Source organism: Esox lucius, chromosome 22, assembly GCF_011004845.1.
Source record: "Esox lucius isolate fEsoLuc1 chromosome 22, fEsoLuc1.pri, whole genome shotgun sequence".
NCBI lineage: Eukaryota > Metazoa > Chordata > Actinopteri > Esociformes > Esocidae > Esox > Esox lucius.
This window is the reverse complement of record NC_047590.1, coordinates 11,054,875-11,077,747: the sequence shown is the minus strand read 5'-3', so window position 1 is coordinate 11,077,747 and position 22,873 is coordinate 11,054,875. Positions and strand designations below refer to the sequence as shown.

At 41.8% G+C, this 22,873-nt stretch overlaps 2 protein-coding genes and 2 gene segments (V, D, J or C); 2 read left to right on the top strand and 2 right to left on the bottom strand.

Annotated features, from left to right (window-relative positions):
- Positions 1 to 3,316: 3,316 nt before the first annotated feature.
- LOC114830047 lies at positions 3,317 to 3,816 on the bottom strand. The segment is given in 2 exon segments: positions 3,317 to 3,642; positions 3,733 to 3,816. Coding segments are annotated over 2 exon segments (378 nt in total).
- A 412-nt stretch (positions 3,817 to 4,228) lies between these two features.
- On the top strand, positions 4,229 to 5,736 carry LOC114830073. The segment is given in 2 exon segments: positions 4,229 to 4,241; positions 5,089 to 5,736. Coding segments are annotated over 2 exon segments (333 nt in total).
- A 4,890-nt stretch (positions 5,737 to 10,626) lies between these two features.
- On the bottom strand, positions 10,627 to 13,341 carry LOC105006746. The gene is made up of 5 exons (XM_034289904.1): positions 13,273 to 13,341; positions 12,821 to 13,124; positions 11,979 to 12,058; positions 11,331 to 11,453; positions 10,627 to 11,240 (listed from the first exon to the last, which is right to left on the bottom strand). Exons 1-5 carry the CDS (start codon positions 13,331 to 13,333, stop codon positions 10,915 to 10,917), a joined length of 894 nt encoding a protein of 297 aa, XP_034145795.1. The 5' UTR covers positions 13,334 to 13,341; the 3' UTR covers positions 10,627 to 10,914.
- A 3,901-nt stretch (positions 13,342 to 17,242) lies between these two features.
- zgc:101744 (HVA22/TB2/DP1 family protein) lies at positions 17,243 to 21,365 on the top strand. Its single transcript, XM_010865407.3, has 5 exons — positions 17,243 to 17,577; positions 19,545 to 19,638; positions 19,723 to 19,861; positions 20,046 to 20,214; positions 20,530 to 21,365. The coding sequence occupies exons 1-5, from the start codon at positions 17,460 to 17,462 to the stop codon at positions 20,565 to 20,567; spliced, it is 558 nt and encodes a 185-aa protein (XP_010863709.1). The 5' UTR covers positions 17,243 to 17,459; the 3' UTR covers positions 20,568 to 21,365.
- Positions 21,366 to 22,873: the final 1,508 nt, after the last annotated feature.

The window sequence follows — 22,873 nt, the reverse complement described above, 5'->3', positions numbered from 1 at the left end:
TAAAAGTTTTTCACCCCTAATCAGAAAAACCATCATGATCAGCAGTGGGATCATTGAAATCTTCATCATCATGATCATCATCATCTGTGTCACTGAGATGACGGATCAGACAAGATCCAACACTGGTAACTCAGCAGTCTTAAAGTGTCAGCAGCACTGAGGCTCAACAAATATGCAAAACACCACTCAAAAGGCAAGTACACAGCTGGTGGATGTGAAACCGAGAGGAACGAGAGAGAACATCAGAATGACAGTGAGATTGAGAGATGACTGAAAGCGAGACAACGGGATAGATTCATAATGCTGATATTTTACTGTCACCTGTTGGTCATTTCTGTAATGAATGAGTCGGAGAGAAGGGTTTGCATGTTCTTGACCTGGAGTGTTGGTAGTGTTTATTTGGCAGCTGACAGTTCCAAGCAAGGGCAAGACAGAAAGCAGAGTCAACCGGCAGGCAAGGAGTCAAAACCAGAATGTCAAAAATCGAGAGTCAAACAATACAAAATCACAAGGCTAAAGCAAAGTCGTCAAATATCAAAGCTAAGGTCCAAACACTGAATATCTAGATGCAAGGGATTCTAAGTAGTACGCTAAAGTCTCAGTATGTTGGTGAAAATCAATCAATACCTCACAATGGTCACAAAACAGAACAGAACTAAATAGACATAAGGGAGCACAGAAGAACAGAAAACACAGGAGAAAGTACTAATACAGGGGAAAGGCAAAGTTACACAACGAAATTCCAAAACAGTAAAACCTCATCAAGAAAAAAAAGGATCAATGCATAGAAAACATAAAACATAAGAAAGATAAAGACAAATAACAAGGACAAACCCAGATTTGACAGTTCCATTCTATAGGATAAAAAAAAGTACCATATACAAGTATGGGGTAAATTCAGTTTCCAAAATACTTTTTATTTTAGGTTGAACTGTCCCTTTAACAGGTTAAACTGTGGATATGACCCCTAGTTGATGCCATACCTGCTGTATTTGACTATAATGTTATAAGTTAGGTAGCGCCCTCGTGATCATTTGGCATCAAGTTTAATTTATTTTCAAAAAGAGAATAGTGCCTCTTGTTAATTGTCATTTTGTGAAATTCCAAATTGGGCCAGTCAGATTTATATTGGGCCAGTCAGGTTTATATTGGGCAAGTCTGGATTATATTAGGCAAGTCAGCTTTATATTGGGACAGTCCGATTTATATTGGGCAAGTCTTGTTTTTCACTGGTCAGCCTCTGTATCTCAGCAGGATTGGTCTTGGTTGGTCCCAGGACAGGTGACCCCAACTGGAAGTGGTGTTGGAGTGCCAGTAGGGGGCACCCATCCCTACTAATAATTAAATCATAATGTCCAGGACAGTGAAAGAGGACTTTGTCCTGAGCCATTATGAATCAGATGTATTTTCTAAGGGACATGAAATGGGAATGATATGGCTCCCTAATCACCCACAGATTCCAATAGACACATTACCCATTCCCCCGCCTGGATCTATTCTCCAGGTTAATGCTATGAGTTAGATTGTTGCCAAAAAAACAGGTAAGAGATGTCAGTACAATGAGTATTCATAAATGACTGTTTGAGAGGATCAAAACTGCAACACACTGCCCCTGTTAGACAAATAGACACTTTATCCTCTGACTGAAATGAACTTCAGCAAAATGATGGAGCTGATTGTGGATTTGACTCTCTTCATAGAGTCAGTCAATATGTTTGAATAGGAATTATATGTGTGTATTGCATCAAATGGCTGTACAAACATGGACTGCTGGAGTTTCCTTCAACCAATGGTGTAGGTTTGTATTGTATATTGGAGGGGTCAGGGTCAATGGATCTCAGGATTATCATTCATTTCCAGGGGGTTACATGGACCAGGAATCCCTGGTCTCCCCAGGGTGACTGACGACCTGACGGAAAAGATCACAATTTGTAAGGCTACAGAGCTGTGTGTCAGAACGTGTGGTGAGCAACACAGGATGCCCTCAGGGCACAGTCCTGGTACCCTTCCTCTTTACCCTGTGCCAGACATGGGACCAAGCCCCTTTGGCACAAGTCACAAGTAAGTCTCAAGTCTTATCCTTCAAGTCTCAAGTCAAGTCCCAAGAAACCATTACCAAGTCTCAAGTCACAAGTTCCAGAGCTCAGATCGAGTCAAGACAATTCAAGACAAAGGTGAGCAGATGGAGCTAAAAAGGTTGAGAGGATGGTGATGGGCAAATCAAAGCAAGTCCCTCGAGTCATACAGCTTAAGTTGAAGTTCAATTGCAAGTGTTCTCTGTTTTTACTAAGTCAAGTCTCAAGTTGCAAAATAGGTGAGTCGAGTCTCGAGTCCAAGTCCTGTGACCAGAGTCTGCATCTTTGCCCTGTACACCTCAGACTTTAGGTACAATCCAACACATGCCATCTCCAGAAATTTCCGTATGACACAGCAATAGTTGGGTGCACTAGTGGGAAGCAGGAGAAGGATTACAGTGACACTGTGGAGGACTTATTGTTGTGATGTGATCAGAACCACCTGCACCTAAACATCACCAAGACATAAACTGATCAGGAAGACAAGCTCTGCGTTGGGGATCAAGCTGGACACCTTGGAGAAGGTGGCTAATAAAAGGATGTTGTCCAATCTGATGGCCATGGACGACCCATCCCACCCCTGCATGGCCATCATGGACGACCCATCCCACCCCTGCTTTGAACCCAACAATTTGACCTCCCACGCCACCCCACCCACTCCAGCTGATCCATCTCAATACACTCCATTTATACCCCCCCCCCCAAAAAAAAAAAATTGGTATATTTCCTGTTTGTGTTTTAACATTTTTACTTAATAGCAATGGCCATTATTCAATTGTAACTCTTATCTTGCACTGACTAGTTGGTGGTCATCCAATCATCACCCATTATCCTGCACTATTTTTAACTTTTTAAACTTTTTGTATTTCTTTACTATTTCTTTTGTTGTACTCTATCGCAACGTCTGTTTACTTGCCTGCATGTTGAATGTATTGCAACAAAGACCTTTCATGGTAACATGACCAATAATATAGTATCCTATCGTAACAGTGATTCAACAGAATGAGAATTCAGTGGAAATGTCAAAGTTAAATAAATGACTCTGTTGTCATGTCAGTGGATGTTGATCACTTGGGGAGTGTCCTACTCTATTCTGAGAGAGACTTCATGCAGATCAACATCTCTGTGAAAATGAGGGACACCTGGGTGTCTGGTAGACCAACCAACCATTGAGGGGACATTCAGACAAGTCAACAGTAATGTGTGTCATTTGGTGCAGGAGGTTTTTGTACGGCTCTAAATCACTGTGTGACCACATAACCACTGTGATGACTCTGACAGTAGTAAACTGCTGCATCTTCAGCCTGGACTCCACTGATGGTCAGACTGAAGTCACTCCCAGACCCACTGCCACTGAATCTAGCAGGAATCCCATCTATCCTTGTCTTTGCATATTTTATCAGGAGTTTAGGAGCTTCTCCAGGTCTCTGTTGATACCAGAACGCACCCTCATCTCCATCACTATATTTGACAACTGCAGGGTTGTTTCTACAGGTCAGAGTGACAGTGTCTCCTGGAGAAAAGGTCACTACAGGAGTCTGAGTCACAGTCACCTGACCTCTGGATCCTGGAGAGGGAACAAATATCAATGGAACGTTAGGAATACGTTATGTAGAGTTAGTACACTACATGTGTCTACATGGTGAACTTGACTGACCTCTGAAGCAGAAGCAGACCAGTGTCCAGATGAAGATGGTGGCCAGAGTCATTGTTGATGTAGTTTCTGCTGTGTTGAAGGAGCTCGCAGTCATCAAGTGTGAAACACACAGGTCTATAAACACTCAGAGCACTGAACCATGAGGTGTCAATGCAAAGCAGCAGTTCTTTGGAAATACCCCACCTCAGCAGAGGAGACCAAACATTTTAAAAATGTTACTTTTAAGTGTGATATACTTATGGAATATATTTTTATTCTTTACATCTGTAAAGTTAAACATTAATTTAATGTACAGTTGTATGAATATTTTGGTGTATGAAAGAGCTCTACCAAACAAATGCTGTACAGTATGAGTGCATCTGTAAGGGCATGCTGCGCTCAGTCTTGAGTTTTTGTACGACGTCTTAACTAGACTGAATCACCGTGGTATACATTTGGTGAAGGAACCAAACTGATACTGAAAAGTAAGTGTTATTTTTCATTACTGCTTCTTACAATGAATCAGAATGGTGAAATACTGAAGAATTAACATTTTAACAGTAATATTCTGTAATATTCTCATTCTCAGTATTTATTTTACAATGAAGGATTTAAATTGCTAAAGAGAAACTACAGTTAATGGGAGACATTCAGCTACGGAGTAAAACAATTTGTCTGAATAAATTATAGACTTTTCAGTCAAATATTTTAAATCTGGTTTAGTTTCTACTACAATTATCACAAAATGTTATTTTTTTTAAGTATTAAAGAAAGAATGAAATTCCTCATTAAGATAGTTCAACTGCCATACTCTTTCATAATGCAAATATGATTGTTTTGTAACTTTGATTGTAAATATAATGAATTTTGACTAACAGGAACAATAAATAAATATTGAAACTTTATTCATATAGAGGGTCTTTGCAACCATTGCTGTGTTGTTGTTTGAACTGAAGATTGTCACATTACAACTTGGAAACTACATATAAGGAAACCAAGGGGCTGTTTCTCTTTAAATTATGGATGAGTTTGAAGATGTCTGTTATTACAATCATATCAAATGCCTATGTTTTTAATAGTAAATATCTAAATATCTGCATTCAACAATGGTATTGGGAAACAGGATTCCTCAATGAATAAATGAAATAAATTATGATCAAAAGTGTCTTTAGACCTACCAGTCAGACATCCAAGAAATGTAAATGATTGTATTGTATTTATATCATTGTTACTTGTACTCACTAAGTTGTCGGATCACAATGTAGCGTTGTGTTCAATGTTTTCCACTAATTATAGTTTCTGATCAATATACAGTGTGTCATATTTTTCCATTAGTCACTCTTGTAAAATAACTTAAACATTTTCTCTCCTCTCCAGCTGGTCCTACGGTCAGGCCCACTGTGTCTTTGCTCAGGCCCTCCTCTGAGCATCTCTCCGGGGGCTCTGCCACGCTGGCCTGTCTGCTGACTGGCTACTCCCCCCAGGGGGCGCTGGTGAGCTGGGAGGTGGACGGGCTGGAGGTGAGTCAGGGGGTTGTGACCAGTCCAGAAGAAGAGAGTGAAGGTGTCTACAGACGCAGCAGCACCCTGACCCTGAGCAAGGCAGGTTGGGAGAAAGGGGAGGTGTACGCCTGCAGGGTCTCCCACTTCCAATACACCCAGGCCTCCGCCCTTCGTAGGAGTCAGTGCGTGAGCTAGGACGCGCTGGAGTAGCCCCATAACAGGAGCTCTGTCAGGGGAGAGCAGGAGTAAATGAGGCTCTTTTTTGGGCGGGCCCTGGTTGGACCAGTAATATTGTGTTAGGTCTTAGTTCCTGTGTTAACATGAGTTATGCTGAGAAGGGAACAGTCTGTGTTGTTTTTTAAATAGAGGAGAGATGACTGTCCTGTGTTGACACTGTAACTGGGATCTCCCTGTCTGTCTCTCAAATACATTTTGATGTAGAAATAACATGGTGGAACAGTTCATTCACTGTGAGAACCAATGAAAGTATCAACAGCTAAATTAAAGTATTCAATATAACCAACCATGTTGTGATGGATCCTTGTGATTGTCTCTCTCTCTCTCTGGGCACATTAATGCTCATTTCATGGAGCAGCAGAACCCCCAAATCCCAACAATGCAAATCAGGGACTTTTAGGCACTGGTGAAATGTTTACATAAAATATCAATGAATACAGCAAACAGTTATTGGGTTATTTGACAGATTACGAGATCTATTCTACACAATGCATTTCTATGTGAACATTTTAAGGTCAAGGTCAATAGTGTGGTAAAGTGATGGTTTCTAAAAGGTGGGGAAGTAATGGTTGAGCTAGTAGAGAAAGTTGTTTAATGAACATTGATCCAGTAATCATGAATAATCTGAGTACCATAGACCGTGTGTGGTACCAAAGATTTAAAGCAGTTAAATATGTGTTACTGTATAACACTGTGTGAGTATTTACATTCTATGTGCAGTGAACCAGTGTAACTTCTGTTGAAACTCAACATCTGCAGTAGTTCCAGCTGCAGCAATACAGTCTCTGTGCAGTCTGACTGAGGGAGATTTTTGTACAACGCTGAATCACTGTGTGAATTCTGGGCCGCCATTAACACCCATACCATAGTAATCTCCTGCATCTTCAGCTTGGATTCCAGTGATGGTCAGACGAACAGACTTTAATTTATCTGCTTGATTCAGGACAGTCAAAATAATAATAAACAAAGACTTTTAAACTGGGACCATGTACATTCATCCACAAGCTCCTTTAAACCAATAAACCCCAGTGAGAGATGCTAAAAGTTTTTCACCCCTAATCATGAAAACCATCATGATCAGCAGTGGGATCAGATACATCTTCATCATCATCATCATCTGTTTCACAGAGAAGACTGATCAGACTAGATCCAGCACTAGTAACTCAGCAGTCTTAAAGTGTCAGCAGCACTGAGGCTCAACAGATATGCAAAACACCACTCAAAAGGCAAATACACAGCTGGTGGATGTGAAACAGAGAGGAAAAAGAGAGAACATCAGATAGACAGAGAGATTGAGAGATGACTGAAAGCGAGACAACGGGATAGACTTATAATGTTGGTATTTTACGGTCAGCCGTTGGTCGTTTCTGTAATGAATGAGTCAGAGAGAAGGGTTCGCATTTTCCAGATGTGGAGTGTTAGAAGTACTTATTTGACAACTGACAATTCCAAGCAAGGGCAAGGCAGAAAGCAGAGTCAATCAAGCGGGCAGTGAGTCAATACCAGAATGTAAAAAATCGAGAGACAAACAATACAAAATCACAAGGCTAAAGTGAAGTCGACAAATATCAAAGCCAATGTCCAAACGCTGAATATCTAAATGCCAGGGATTCTAAGTAGTACACTAAACAAAGTCTCAGTATGTTGGCAAAAGTCAATCAATACCTCACAATGGTCACAAAACAGAACAGAACTAAATAGGCATAATGGAGCACAGAAGAACAGAAAACACAGGAGAAAGAACTAATACAGGGGAAAGGCAAAGTTACACAACGAAATTCCAAAACAGTAAAACCTCATCAAGAAAACAAAGGATCAATGCATAGAAAACATAAAACATAAGAAAGATTATGAGAAATAACAAGGACAACCCCAGATTAGACAGTAAATCTTTTAGAAAAACATTGTATTAGGTTTTCTATTTCATGCAGTTTCCAAAATACTTTTTATTTTAGTTTGAACTGTCCCTTTAACAGGTTAAACTGTGGATATGACCCCTAGTTGATGCCATACCTGCTGTATTTGACTGTAATGCTATAAGGTAGGTAGTGCCCTCATGTGATCTTTTGGCATCAAGTTTAATTTCACTTCAGTTCAAAAAGAGAATAATACCTCTAATTAATTGTAATTTTGTGAAATTCCAGATTGGACCCTTCAGGTTTATATTGGACCAGTCAGGTTCATATTGGGCAAGTCTGGATTATATTAGGCAAGTCAGCTTTATATTGGGACAGTCAGGTTTTTATTGATCATCCTGCAGCATAGCACCACTGGTCAGCCTCTGTATCTCAGCAGGGTTGGTCCTGGTTGGTTCTGGATGGGTGACCAGATCCATCTGGAAGTTGTGTTGGAGTGCCAGTAGGGGGCACTCATCCCTCCTGGGCCATTATGAATCGGATGTATTTTTTAAGGGACATGAATTGGGAATGATATGGCTCCCTAATCATAGATTCCAATGGACACATTTCCCATTCCGCAGCCTGTATCTATTCTCCAGATTAATGCTATAAGTTAGATTGTTGCCAACAAAAACGGGTAAGAGAGGTCAGTACAGTCATGCCATACCATACCATCATCTACCGCTTATCCGGGGCCGGGTTGCGGGGGCAGCAGTCTAAGCAGGGATGCCCAGACTTCCCTCTCCCCAGACACTTCCTCCAGCTCTTCCGGGGGGACACCGAGGCGTTCCCAGGCCAGCCGGGAGACATAGTCCCTCCAGCGTGTCCTAGGTCTTCCCCGGGGTCTCCTTCCGGTGGGACAGGACCGGAACACCTTCCCAGGAAGGAGCACCTTCCTTGTCCTTTCGGTCATGACCCAAAGCTCATGACCATAGGTGAGAGTAGGAACGTAGATTGACTGGTAAATCGAGAGCTTTGCCTTGCGGCTCAGCTCTTTCTTCACCACGACAGACCGATACATCGAACGCATTACTGCAGAAGCTGCACCGATCCGTCTGTCAATCTCCTGTTCCATCCTTCCCTCACTCGTGAACAGGACCCCTAGATACTTAAACTCCTCCACTTGAGGCAGGCACTCTCCACCAACCTGAAGTGGGCAAGCCACCCTTTTCCGACTGAGGACCATGGCCTCGGATTTGGAGGTACTGATTTTCATCCCCACCGCTTCACACTCGGCTGCAAACCGTCCAAGTGCATGCTGAAGGTCCTGGCTTGAAGGGGCCAACACGACAACATCATCCGCAAAGAGCAGAGACTTACAGCCACACCTCCCTGAGCACGCCCGATCTCGTCTGATCTCGGAAGTCAGTACAGTCAGTATTCATAAATGACTGTTTGAGAGAATCAAGACTGCAACACACTGCCCCTGTTAGACAAATAGACACTTTATCCTCTGACTGAAATTTACTTCAGCATGATGATGTTTTACATCAATAAATCAATCACATTTATTTATAAAGCCCTTTTTACAACAGCAGTTGTCACAAAGTGCTTTACAGAGACACCCGGCCCTAAACCCCAAGGAGCAAACAACAGTAGGGTTGGATTTCAGTGGCTAGGAAAAACTCCCTAAGAAGTCCGAATTTTAGGAAGAAACCTAGAGAGGACCCAGGCTCAGAGGGGTGACCAGTCATCTTCTGGCTGTGCCGGGTGAGATATTAAGAGTCCAATTGGAATAAAAAATACATTTATCTGGGCTAAATCCAGAGTCTATTTGATTCTAGACTAGGTCAAAAGTATGACCAGATGGACAAGGACAGGGACATCAATGGGCCCCCCAAAACAGGTACTCCACAGGTGTGGACCAGGACCTCATCTCCTCCCAAAATGTAAAACTGGAGGAGACTGAGAAAAGTTAGAAGTGCATTCCTCATATCCACCCACATTGCCAGGAATCAGCCAAAGGGACACCCACCAACCGCAACCCCCCCTACATCAATAGAATTGCTACCAACAATCTCTTTCATCGGGTCATGAAAATGATGGAGCTGGTTATGGATTGGAATCTCTTCATAGAGTCAGTCTATATGTTTGAAGAGGAATTATATGTGTATATTTTATCAAATGGCTGTACAAACATGGACTGCTGGAGTGTCCTTCACCCAATGGCGTAGGTTTGTATTGTATATTGGGGGGGGTCAGGGTCAATGGATCTCAGGATTATCATTAATTTCCAGGGGTTTACATGGACCAGAAATCCCTGGTTTCCCTGGGTGACTGACGAGCTGATGGGAAAGGTAACATTTTGTACGGCTACAGAGCTGTGTGTCAGAACTGGTGGTGAGCAACACAGGATGCCCTCAGGGCACAGTCCTGGTACCCTTCCTCTTTATCCTGTGCCAGACATGGGACCAAGCCCCATTGGCACAAGTCACAAGTAAGTCTCAAGTCTTATCCTTCAAGTCTCGAGTCAAGTCTCAAGAAATGATTAGCAAGTCTCAAGTCACAAGTTCCATAGCTCAGATCGAGTCAAGACAATTCAAGACAGAGGTGAGCAGACAGAGGTAAAAAGGTTGAGAGGATGGTGCTGGGCAAATCCAAGCAAGTCCCTCGAGTCATACAGCTCAAGTTGAAGTTCAATTGCTAGTGTTTTCTCTTTTTACTAAGTCAAGTCTCAAGATGCAAAATAGGTGAGTCGAGTATCAAGTCCAAATCATGTGACTCGAGTCTGCATCCCTGCCCTGTACACCTCAGACTTTAGGTACAATCCAACACATGCCATAGTTGGGTGCACTAATGGGGAGCAGGATTACTGTGGCACTGTGGATGACTTAGTGTTGTGATCAGAACCACCTGAACCTCAACATCACCAAGACATAAACTGATGAGGAAGACGAGCTCTGCGGTGGGGATCAAGCTGGACACCTTGGAGAAGGTGGCTAATAAAAGTATGTTGGCCAATCTGATGGCCATGGACGACTCATCCCACCCCTGCATGACAACTCAATTCACCCCTGCTTTGAACCCGACAATTTCACCATCATGGCCATCATACAGGGGTGTTTTTAAATGTATGTTTCTAAATGACTAATTAATAGCAACAGCCAATATTCAATTGTAACTCTTCTCTTGCACTGAGTAGTTGGTGGTCATCCAATCATCACCAACTATAATTTTTAAACTTTTTGAATTTCTTCACTATTTCTTTTGTTGTACTCTATTGCAATGTCTGCTTACTTGCTTTCGTGTTGAATGTACTGCAACAAAGACATTTCATGGTAATATGACCAATAAAGTAGTATCTTATCATAACAGTGATTCAGCAGAATGAAAATTCAGTGGAAATGTCAAAGTTAAATGAATGACTCTGTTGTCATGTCAGTGGATGTTGATCACTTGGGGAGTGTCCTACTCTATTCTGAGAGAGAGTTCATGCAGATCAACATCTCTGTGAAAGTGAGGGACACCTGTGTGTCTGGTAGACCAACCAAGCATTGAGGGGACATTCAAATATGTTAACATTGATGTGTGTCATTTGGTGCAGGAGGTTTTTGTACGGCTCTAAATCACTGTGTGAACACTCTACCACTGTGATAACTCTGACAGTAGTAAACTGCTGCATCTTCAGCCTGGACTCCACTGATGGTCAGACTGAAGTCACTCCCAGACCCACTGCCACTGAATCTAGCAGGAATCCCATCTATCCTTGTCTTTGCATATTTTATCAGGAGTTTAGGAGCTTCTCCAGGTCTCTGTTGATACCAGAACGCACCCTCATCTCCATCACTATCATTATAAACTGCAGGGTTGGTTCTACAGGTCAGAGTGACAGTGTCTCCTGGAGAAAAGGTCACTACAGGAGGCTGAGTCACAGTCACCTGACCTCTGGATCCTGGAGAGGGAACAAATATCAATGGAACGTTAGGAATACGTTATGTAGAGTTAGTACACTACTTGTGTCTACATGGTGAACTTGACTGACCTCTGAAGCAGAAGCAGACCAGTGTCCAGATGAAGATGGTGACCAGAGTCATTGTTGATGTAGTTTCTGTTGTGTTGAAGGAGCTCTCAGTCATCAAGTGTGAAACACACAGGTCTATAAACACTCAGAGCACTGAACCATGAGGTGTCAATGCAAAGCAGCAGTTCTATGGAAATACCCCACCTCAGGACAGATGATGACAAAATTGTTAACCCAGTGAAATAAAAAAAATTAACACTTCAAACATTGAAAGAAACATTGAATGATGTACCAAATATAATTATAATAATATAATAATGTTTTATGGTTTTAGTGTTCATTCAGCAGCATTGTTATTTATATCTTATGTTGTTTCCACACGTTATATTTCTATGAAGTACTTTAACAGATAATTAATTTGTAGTGTGTGGTCATGCTTCATAGATGTTCATAGAGGGAAGTGAAAGAGTCTGTTGATGTATATTAAATTGCTGCCATTTACAAAGATATAATCTTATTTAATAAAATAGCTAATCAATATTATATTTGGTTCTTCATATTGAAGTTGTTATAATTGGTTCTGGAATGTTCTTGTCCACATTAACCATTGGATATCATCTCTCTTTCTCTCTCAAGTGGGCGTGGTTCGTCCCTCCCTGACCATCCTACTCCCCTCCAGTGAGCAGGAGGACCAGGGTGATGTTGTCCTAGTGTGCCTGGCCAACAGGGGCTTCCCAGGGGACTGGAAGCTGGGTATGAGGCAGGGGGCTGGGGGGGCCTTGCAGGGTAGCCAGAGTCAGGAGGTCCTGGAGAAAGACGGACACTACAGCTGGAGCAGCAGCCTGACCCTCCCAGCCAACCAGTGGAGGAAGGCGGGCTCAGTCACCTGTGAGGCCACCCTAAAGGACCAGACCCCTGTCACTCAGACACTGGAGACAGAACAGTGCTCCCAGTAGACACACTGTAATAACTATCATCATCTGTCTGAGTATCAGATTTGGAAATAGGAGAAATTGACAAAATAAAAATGTAATCATTTAGTTCAAATGAGGTGTCCTTGATTTTTTTAAATGAATAACTAAATGTAAATATTATTGCATTTCTGGTTGTTTCAACAAAGAGTAAACTCATCTGTAACAAAACTGTATATTATAAGGTTGAAAGGGGTAAGACTAAAGGGACAGAGACACTTCATTCTGAATAGAACTAAATCATCCAGAATCTAGAAATGGGAGAGATCAGTACATGTACAGGACTTCACCTGTCGGTTTTCATCGGGACTAAATTATTTGGTGGATTTTACATTATATATTATTCCTACCCAGATGTTCTTTATGGTGTTGAACTAGTGGTTATCTATGCTTGATGATGTCACATGACTAGTGTGTTCAGTGAACCAGTGTTCCTTGTCATAATCTGTTGAACCTCAACACCTGCAGTAGGTCCCAGCTGCAGTAGTACAGTCTCTGTGCAGTCTGACTGAGGGAGGTTTTTGTACGACGCTAAATCACTGTGTGTTCCCATCAGTGTATGCACCCATACAGTAGTAATCTCCTACATCTTCCGCCTGGACTCCACTGATGGTCAGAGTGAAATCTGGTTCAGACCCACTGCTGCTGAAATGACTGGGAGTTTTAGACTCTGGTTTATTTATCTTATAGAAGAGGAGCTTAGGAGGCTGTCCAGGTTTCTGCAGGTACCAGCTCAGGTCATCATCCACCCCCTGGCTGGCTGTGCAGCTCAGAGACACGTATTCTCCCAAAGTAACAGACTTGACTGTAGGAGACTGGGAGACAACTCCAGCCCCAGATGTTCCTGTTAACAGAGTGTAGTCATAAAATGGTAAAACTGTAAACTTCCACCTTGTACAAATATTAGCATAGAAGGTTATCAGGTTATCCTAAAAATATTCTCAGTGGTGCCCTTTGTCCAAATGTTGTTTGAAGATGATGCAGATTCCTACCCTGACTCAGGAACTCCAGCATGATCAGCAGTGGAATCAGTGGCATCTTCATCATCTTCATCCGTGTCTCTGAGAAGAAGACAGAATAGTTCCAACATTGCTAATTCAGCAGTCTTAAAGTGTCAGAAGCACTGAGGCTCAACAGATATGCAAAACACCACTCTAAAGGCAAATACACAGCTGCTGGTTGTGAAACAGAGGGAGATACAGAGATAGATAGACTGACAGAAAGAAGAAGTAACAGATACAGACATATCACTGCAGTTCTTTTTTCTGTAATTTTTCTGTGATTTCAGAGGATGATCAATATCAGACATTTGGTGTAAATTCATCAGGAAGATCCAAATGTGTCACTCATTAGATAACCTGAATCCAAGTCTGATTACACCCTCTTCTGGAATCATCTGACTCATGTGTTAAGTGAACCAGTGCTCCTTATCATAATGTACACCTATGGAAAACACCACTCTATTAGCAAACACACAGCTGAGAGCATCAGAGAGTTGAGATAGAAAGGACAAACTAGAGTGAGAGATGAGTGACATTGCCCATCCAGAATATTGCAGACCTGATTTGTATTGATCATAAATGGCTTGTCCAATCTGACTGTAATTGGTGTTAACTTTGGAACAATGTTTTTTTTATATATATAATTTACCTTGGGCTTATACATTGAATGTGTTTTTTTGTTGTCAGTCGTGAGTTATTCCAAATCCAGAGACAATTTCTTAAAAGGAAGGTTAAATGCAACTTATGGGGTAAATTTACCTCATAATCAAAGTTAATAAATTTGTCAGCTTTGTGTCTGTATGTGAATGGTTCTGACATTTGCAGGCTGTTGGCGCCCTCTTGTGGTACAACATCATCACACTGAATTTCAGCTCAGACCAGACAGAATAAAGCACCATCCAAAACAACGTAACATTTCAGCATCTTTTCAGAAATACTGTAATAAGTTATAGAACCAAATGCTCTCTATGGTTGTGAAGACTAAAGTCCCCTCACCAAGCAATAAATCAAAACACACAATCAGGATTCTGTATGAATATCCTCAAAGTACAACCCAAAACTCCCAGATATGCATGCTAAGCAAAATTAAGCCTATGAAAACACTAAGATCTTTCCAGGGATTTTTTTATTCATTAAATTGTACAAAATCAAGAGAAAAAATAACTTTCTGACACACTGAAAAGATCGATTGGTTACCCAAACTCCTTTCTCCAGTGAAAACCAACACCACTCCCCCAACACCACTTTCTTCAGTGCAAGGAGTCTGGATTGGAACGCCTCTCCAATCTAAGCTGAAAGTATAATCGATACTGTCCAACCCATCTGATTCTTCAGAGACATTGTTTTACTGTTACCTCACCAGGAAAATAAGACTGAGAACACATTATTGTGTTCAGCAACAGCCTAGTAGCCATTGGGGTTAAATGCCTCGCTTAGGGATGAAATCATAGATTTTTCACCTTTCTTGAAACATTTTGTCAAGGAAATTACAACAAAAATATACACATACAGACTCTGGTAAGTCTCCGGCTGACATGTATGTCGGTTGAATTATATATTTAATCATTTTCCACAACAGATGAATGACACATGAAGAGGCCAAAAGTGTTACACAGCTCCAGCGTGAACAGCATTGGAAATCACAAATACCAATAAAATCAGTGTCTCAGGCTGCAGAAATTTAGCAACATAGGATTTATTTACCATAATTTTACCAGACGACTGAGAACAAATTCGAGAAACAACCTAGGAGTAATTGGGATTGACTGTCTTGCTCAAATTTATTGGAAAGATTTCAGTTTGAGTCATCCAGCAACTGGACAGAAAAATAACAAAAAATAACAAATTGGATTGCTTGCATAAGGCCTTGGGCTGTAAGGAAGTTGAAGAGGATAACACAATGCCCCATCAGTGCATTAGATGGCAAACTTTAATTATGAGACGGTGCACAAACTCATAAGGGATGTAAAATGAATAATACAAGGAGACATGATGACATACAGGACATCATGACAACTCTGCCTCCCTTCTACCCTTACTCTTTCCTCGGTGTACCAAAGTATTGATCCCCAGAATAAAAGTTCTGCACTATCTTGCACTGAACAGAATACACAGTGACAGAATACCTGACCACTATGACTGATCCCAAATTACAAAAGTCCTTGACTACTTACAGATTCAGTGAGCATTGCCTTGCTATCTACAGAATACTTTTACGTGGACACTGCCTGCAAAACAAAAAAAAGGTGGAATCCAAATGGCACTTCTTAACCTCTCGCCAAATGTACCGCTACAATTAGAGACACGTGTGAATTCTAAACCAGCTGACTTGCCCCCACCCAGTTTCTCTGAGTGCCTTTCATTGTCATCTGCTCTTGATGAAACTTCCTAGGGTGATTTCAAGAGAGTGTCTAGGGGTTTAAGGAATACATTAACTCCTGACTTAAATGATGCAATTCATGTCCACATTTAATAAAAAAAAACAAGAATGAAATTCAAATGAACAAATTCCGCAATTATTTTCAAACATATAAACCTCAGAAAAAATGTAACACATTTAAAATCCACATATAATACAAACAAATGTGCATCATATATATTGGCACGGATATTCATTATTTTGTATTAAATTGTGCAAATTTAAAAATGTGGTACAATTATGTAATTCCACTCTGCTGGTGGAGGCTGAAGCGTCACTCACTCACTGGATGGGGCCACTGCAGGTCCAATGATCCCCTACACCCCTGATCATATTCATTCCTGTAGCTTTGAGATACATACGCAAATAGAGGGCAGATGGGAAGGTGGAGTGTCTATTTGGGATTCAGCCACAGTGCATTTCATATTTTAGAACATATTTTGTGACGTGACACAAACATAGAAAATGCAGACATAAATCGGTGTCATAAAATCAGACACCCTATCCATTTTTTGTGTAAGATTTTGCAATCTCAAATGGTGCCTAATGGGGCTCGGCTGGAAACTGTCATGAATCCCAAGTCAGACCGTCAGCCCATTGTACTTGATCAGAGAGCCCTCCATTGTCACATGTGACTGACAAAATTACAGAAAGGAATTAAGAAACCCATCAACTTCGGGACGCAGCCGTGACTTGAATGATGCAATTGTTGTTCCACATACGTAATACAATTGAGCTGTTTTTAATCTGTTGCACACCTTTTCCGTTGTTATATTAATCTATACAGTTTTTTGTTTTTGGCTAAACTGTGGGCAAAATCCAACCACAATGGGACAGCCCGATTATCTAATCGAATGAGCAGAGGTTGTTTAAATTCACGTTCAATATAAAATGTACATCAAATAGAGTGGAACTCATTCTGACAGTTAGGGCCCCTTTTCTCCTTTGCTGCTGTAACTAAACGCTAGCAGTATGTCCTGTGGCAGATAGAAGATGCTAACTACTGACATGTCCAGTATTGTATTCATACTGTGGTGCTGTCATTTGTATTACATTTCCAAAAAATATGCTGATATTGTGTGGCTAAAGTGCCAGGGCTGTGTTAATGTGTCCCCAACCTACATGTTTGAGGATTTAAACTCCCTCAGCTTTAGCAGACTGTAGTGATGGCACCTGTAAATATGGAATAAATTGAGAACCTTGGGTGGAGGGGAATGGGTTATTGTGGATTTCACAGAGATCATATGACAACCAGAGCCATGACAACCAGAGGAGCACAAATAACACTGTAAATATTTATGATTGTTTATTGTCCCATGTAATTCATAATTTAAATAGTTTTACATACTTGGTCTACCAGCTCTTTTATTTCTATTTTACATAAACAACTAGATCAACATCACCTCTATAATGTTCGTCTGGATTGTCAACTGAATTTTTCAGAATTGTTAACTAAAAAGTGAATTGTATTACACCTGCGTCGCCTGAACTAAAAGGTGGTAACCTAATAGCAGGTGGCAACAAAATAGTTGTCTGATTGGTTGTGTCTTAATCATGCTCCTCCCACTTCAACCATACTTTCCTCCTGCAACATAGGCCACAGGTTGTTCAAGCGCGGATAATACGGTTTGTTTTAACGACCAACTAATAAGTATGTTAACGTTTTATCGCTTGTGACCTATATACTTCACCGTTACATTTCGTTTTGATTTGTGTCTGGGAATCCGTAAAACAACAAGCTTAACACGCCACTACAACAATGTTTGTCCAACTTCATACCCGCTACGAGGCTTTTCTTAATGAAAAGAACGTTGTGACAGATCTCCTAGCTATGATGGAGGAGAAAACCGGGATACAGAGAAAATATATCGCTTCAGGTAATAGTTGTCCACTACTTTTCCTCCAACATTAGTCATGCACGTTGTCTGATTGTAAATGTTGTACTGCAGTCGATGTTGAAACACTATCTTCAGAACTGCTTAGTGGATACTTTCTTGTTGTGCAACGTTAGCGCTGTCACTGTCAGCACATAGTATAGGCTATATTCGGCAGTAAGGTTAACGTAGCTACGTGTAGGTATAGGTTAACCTGCCACCATTTTATTTCATGACTGTGACCCTGAACAGTCCCGTTAGACCTTACGAACAAACATTAAAACCTTTCAGACGAGATTTTATAGTAGTAACGTTGGTTTCACTTGGAATTGCTATAGGCTGTCTTTAAAATGACTTTACAACAAAGGTAAAAATAGCAAAGGTCAGAGGCCTAGGGTGGAGGCTGCTGTTAATCCGATATTAGATGTCAATTTGGCTGCTTCAAAAGTCTAGCAACTGGTCCCCAAGCCAAGTATATTTTTACGTCCTACTTAAATATCCATGCTAAGCAGAGAGTTTATTTGATGACTGCAGCCTTCATTGGAGTTGTCAACCCTCAGAGGTTCTGCATTGTTTATGTCTTGACAATGCCAGGAAACGAGTTGACAATATCCCCAACAGATCTATGACCAAACTGGTTATGTAGCTCTCTGAAGGTTCTTTACACACACACACACACACACACACACACACTTGACTGTGGTCAAGTATGAAGTTAAATACTGGTGTGAACATCACATGTGAAACTCTCTATGGTGTACAGTAGTGGGAGCATAGAGAAGAAGTTGCCTTTGGGAATAGCTTGAAATCTATCTTTTCTTTGGGATGAAAAAGCCCAGCCCATATTATGAAAACCATTTTGCTGGGTCGCATTAGCGTCCAGCTATAATGTCCACTGGGCAACGAAAGCTGTTGGATGGAGGCAGATTAATCTATTGCCTATAGGCTTGTGGCCCCCCAATGCCACCCTCTTCACTATGTGACCTGAATCATTTAGGCCAAGTATTCCAATAGCCTCTGTTCCATTTTCATGTTCTAAGGGATATATATATATATATATATATATCCAAAGTTCTTTTCATAACTGACTTCTCGTCAGTAGCATTCCATATGTAGGAAGTATGCCCGCGTGGTAGTTGATGGCCGACACTACACTCCAAGTCAGGAGTTCAACAGAACACCATTGTCACGCGAATACTGTGGTATGTTCAGCGTTGCTTCTCCAAATCCTGGCGTTGCTAACCCACCCACTGTTCACCTATGGCCTTATGCTCACAAGAAGGAAAGAAAAAAAGGTCATAATGTAGATTCATTTGGTTGGAAATTTGGATAAAAAATGTTGAAGCCACTGAGGACACAGCCTACAGAGGTATCGCCTGAGGCTGTGTTTAATTTACCTATTCAAACAACAGGTGCCTTACCATTACCTGCGTCTGGTTGGACAATAGCAGGCTTGGGCTGTAGCTGCCTGTCGTTTCTTCCGCCTTTTTTGGTCTTCCTGTGTCTGGGCCCGTTTGCAACCTTTAAAAAAAACGTATTGAGCTTTGTCTTGTCGTTTCTTTTCCACTGTGCTGTATGCTAACTGAAATGTGTGCCATTGATTTGACAGACCTGTCACGGTTGTAGGCCCCTCCCCCTTGGTCCTGTGGACTATTTGTTCCTGTTGGCTTCTGTCTCGCACAGAGTTTCACAATCATTTTGTTTGGCAAAATGAACCCACTGGTTTGTTGGTTTTGGGTTACACCGTACCAGAATACATGGAATATCTCACACTCCTGTATGTTTCACCTGGCTTCACCAGAGAGAGATACTGTTGAATGCAGGTTCACACTACACCTGATCCTGTTTATTCATCCAACATCCTGCTCTAACACACCCAGATGTATTTTGATTTGTATGCCAATAGACCGTTTGCTGGGAGATGTGATCTCTCCCTCACACAGTAACACGCGGTCTCCCTCCCTCTCTAGGTGTGGTTTCTCTGATTGGTGCATATCTATTGTTTGGCTACGGCGCCTCTCTCCTCTGTAACCTGATTGGCTTTGTCTACCCGGCATACTTCTCGTAAGTAAAAAGGGACCTGAAAGGGCAAATGCGGCCGATCACTTGTGTTTCCATTTCTTTGTCCGTGTCCTGTCGTCCAATCAGGATCAAGGCCATAGAGAGTAAGAACAAAGATGACGACACTCAGTGGTTGACCTACTGGGTGGTCTATGGCTGCTTCAGCATCACCGAGGCCTTTTCTGACATCTTCCTCTCCTGGTTCCCCTTCTACTACGCTGGCAAGGTAAGGCGCTACAGGTTAGAGTTGTGTTTGGGTTAGGTTATGTTTAGACATGAACGTCTGTGTGTGTCTGCGCGCGCGCGTGCGTGCATGTGTGTGTGGTAACATTAATTATGCAGGAGCCGGTCATAAAATCGCACTGTGCCTCCACTTACTTCCATCCCTCGTTCTGGTTCCTCTCCACCAGTGTTTATTCCTGGTGTGGTGTATGGCCCCGGTGTCGTGGAACGGTTCTGCCGTCCTCTATTCCCGCGTCATCCGTCCGCTGTTCCTCAGACATGAAGCCACCCTGGACAGCGTTGTCAATGACCTGAGTGGCAAGGCCAAGAACATGGCCGACACTGTGACTAAAGAAGGTGAGAGACCCACCCGTGAGAAACGCACCGACTCTGGCTGCCCCACACGCCTGTTCGTCTCCACGCCGTCCGGCATGCAAATCCATAACTTCATCTCCACGTCATTGTAATGGATATCCAGCTTTATACACATCCGACAGTTTGCCGTCAGTCATACACAGTACAAGTCAAACGTTTGGACACGCCCATTCACTTGAACGGCGTCAGTCAATGTTCGTTCAGCAGTTCGCCGTCTGTCAGTGTGTGAATCCAGTTATACGCACAGTCACGAGATCGATATCAATCATGTTGTCTCTCTCTTGTTATTCCCTCCAGCTGTCAACCTGGTCGCCAGTCATGACAAGAACCAGTGACAGACCAACGAATGACCACAAGCCCAGAAGATGCATTGGGCTCCCAAACACAACATATTGTCTTTAATGTCTCATGATAATAAATTATAATGGACCCAGTCATGTGATCAGCCGGCCTGTGATAACGCCGCAGTGACCAGAATAAGCACCTGTTTAATCATTCACTCAGTGGCATGCGCCGTGTTTCTTAAGTCTTATAAGTGTACTATATCATCTTAACGGGGTTCTGTAGATGTTACACTCTAACCCTGTTGTTGTCCAATCAGGTCAAGTTGGTGAAGTGTGACTGTTAAGATCAGTTGGAATGCAAGCTGGAGATAAGAGCAGCCACTGCACTGACTGACTTCCAAAGTGTGTGTGTGTGTGTGTGTGTGTGATCTGTAGTCTGTCATTCAATCCATGAACACCCTTTGGCCTAGCACAGCACTGACATGCTGGATTCAAATAATCTAAGGCTTCAGAGGGTTAGTGCCGAGCTTGAACCAAAATGCGATGGCTGGATTAGGAGACACTGTGTGTCTTGGTTGTAGTTGATAGGAATGCGTTTAGAAATCAGCTTTTTTCTCCGAGTGAGGTTGTTCTTACAACCTAACCATATTACTGTTGTCCACCGTTTGTGATTGGGGCATAGAGTAGCCAGTGTCCCGAAGTCTGCCAATCTGTGCCAAACATTTTAACTGCCTCACCTGTCCTGAAAAAAACAATGCTTTCTTGGTTGTGAACTGAACTGAAAGGTATTTGTTGTTAAATGTCTCTATAATAATCTTGAATTAATTAAACTGGAACTTGGGTAATTAATAGAGTAATGCGCATATGTTCTTTTTCACAACTAGTTATTTGCACCATTCCATTTCCAGTGATTTTGGGTGTCTGGAATGGAACTCTCCTGCACTGGGTCACTGATACAGTATGTCCTGATGACCTGCCCACTCACTACATTTACTGGTATGCAAGAACTGAAGTCATCCGTGACTAAATAAGTGTTTTGGCGAACCTTCACGCTCAGACGGGTCTGAATGGGAAGGCTCTTGTGTTCATGCTGGGGGTATAATGTCTGGCCTAACTGACTGACAGAGATTCAGAATGGCTTCAAGCCCTGTGTGTTTTAGTTTTATTTAGTAATGCAGGAAACTTATTTTTTTAAATCCATAAACACATTTCCTTCGAACAAACCATAAAGACAGACTGTGAGCTTAGTCAGGTTAGAGAGGATAACAGAAAATTGCATGTCTAATTCATCCCTGTTTTTCTCGCCCTCCCTGGGGCTTTTTTATCCAGCTGTTCCTTTAATCTGAATAGTGCCTCCGCTGTCCGCAAGCGTCACAGGCGTGTGCGCACACACTCACACTCGTCTGGAGCTTCAATATAGGACTGCAGTGGGTAGGCTTTGCGGTACTCTAATCTATAGACAGAGGGAGACAAAGTACTTCATCTGCTTTAGTTTAGTTTTTTTCCCCTAGGATATCACATACTCAACTCTGGACCTCAAGGCCAGTTCCACTGTGTTTCTTCATTTTACAGTCCAATTAGTACTTGGTTTTGACCTGGGACACCAAATGACTACATCAATAATCAGGTAGAACAGGGAAGTGGTAGACCATGATGCCTTGGACGGCTGGGGGAGAATGCCACAGCCTGGGCTGTCCATCACCATTTTCTCTCCTAATGCCCCACCTCTAATCTTACACCCCCCCTCCCCCACCCCACCCCCAACTCTTACACACACAAGCTTTTTGTAAACCAGCTCAGGGTCCTTAAAGCTGTATTGTTATAATTATTATTAAGCTATTTCAAAGACGGGTAAAGTTTTGCTTTTTAAAAGGGAGAGAAGGGCTGGAGCTCTTTGTTCCAGTTTCAATTTCGTTTTAACACATCTGGAGTCGGGAATGAAATTCTCTTAGGGTGACAGGTATTATAACTAGATGAAACTCTCTGTCTTTTATATGGTATTAGTAATGGATTCAGTTGTTAATAAATGATACATACACACACACACACACACACACACACAGTAAATATACAATGCATTGGATACGTATTCAAACCCCTGAATAATTCTCTCATTGAATTACAAATGATATGTTGAAATTTCGTTCTGTTTGATGCATTTTAAAGTTCTGAAACTTAACAATAGGGTGACATTGGTTTTATGTTGGGGACTTTTTTGTAATAAAAAAAACGTAAATATGTTGCTTGGATAAGTACTCAACCAATATGCTGTGGTGGAAGATCCCAGAGTACACAAAGTACAGAAATTGCCATAAAGACACCATTACCTTACAATTACCATTGGCTTCCACCTGTGA

Excerpts from the sequence above, each read along its gene's own strand:
- LOC105006746 (XM_034289904.1), bottom strand. The coding sequence starts at position 13,333 with ATGAAGATGATGAAGATGCCACTGATTCCACTGCTGATCATGCTGGAG. Across the intron at positions 13,125-13,272 it reads GCTGGAGTTCCTGAGTCAGG|GAACATCTGGGGCTGGAGTT; the intron begins GTAGGAATCTGC and ends CTCTGTTAACAG. Across the intron at positions 12,059-12,820 it reads TACACTGATGGGAACACACA|CTTCCAGTCCCCTGGGAAGC; the intron begins GTGATTTAGCGT and ends CCTCATACCCAG.
- zgc:101744 (XM_010865407.3), top strand. The coding sequence starts at position 17,460 with ATGTTTGTCCAACTTCATACCCGCTACGAGGCTTTTCTTAATGAAAAG. Across the intron at positions 17,578-19,544 it reads GAGAAAATATATCGCTTCAG|GTGTGGTTTCTCTGATTGGT; the intron begins GTAATAGTTGTC and ends CTCCCTCTCTAG. Across the intron at positions 19,862-20,045 it reads CCTTCTACTACGCTGGCAAG|TGTTTATTCCTGGTGTGGTG; the intron begins GTAAGGCGCTAC and ends CCTCTCCACCAG.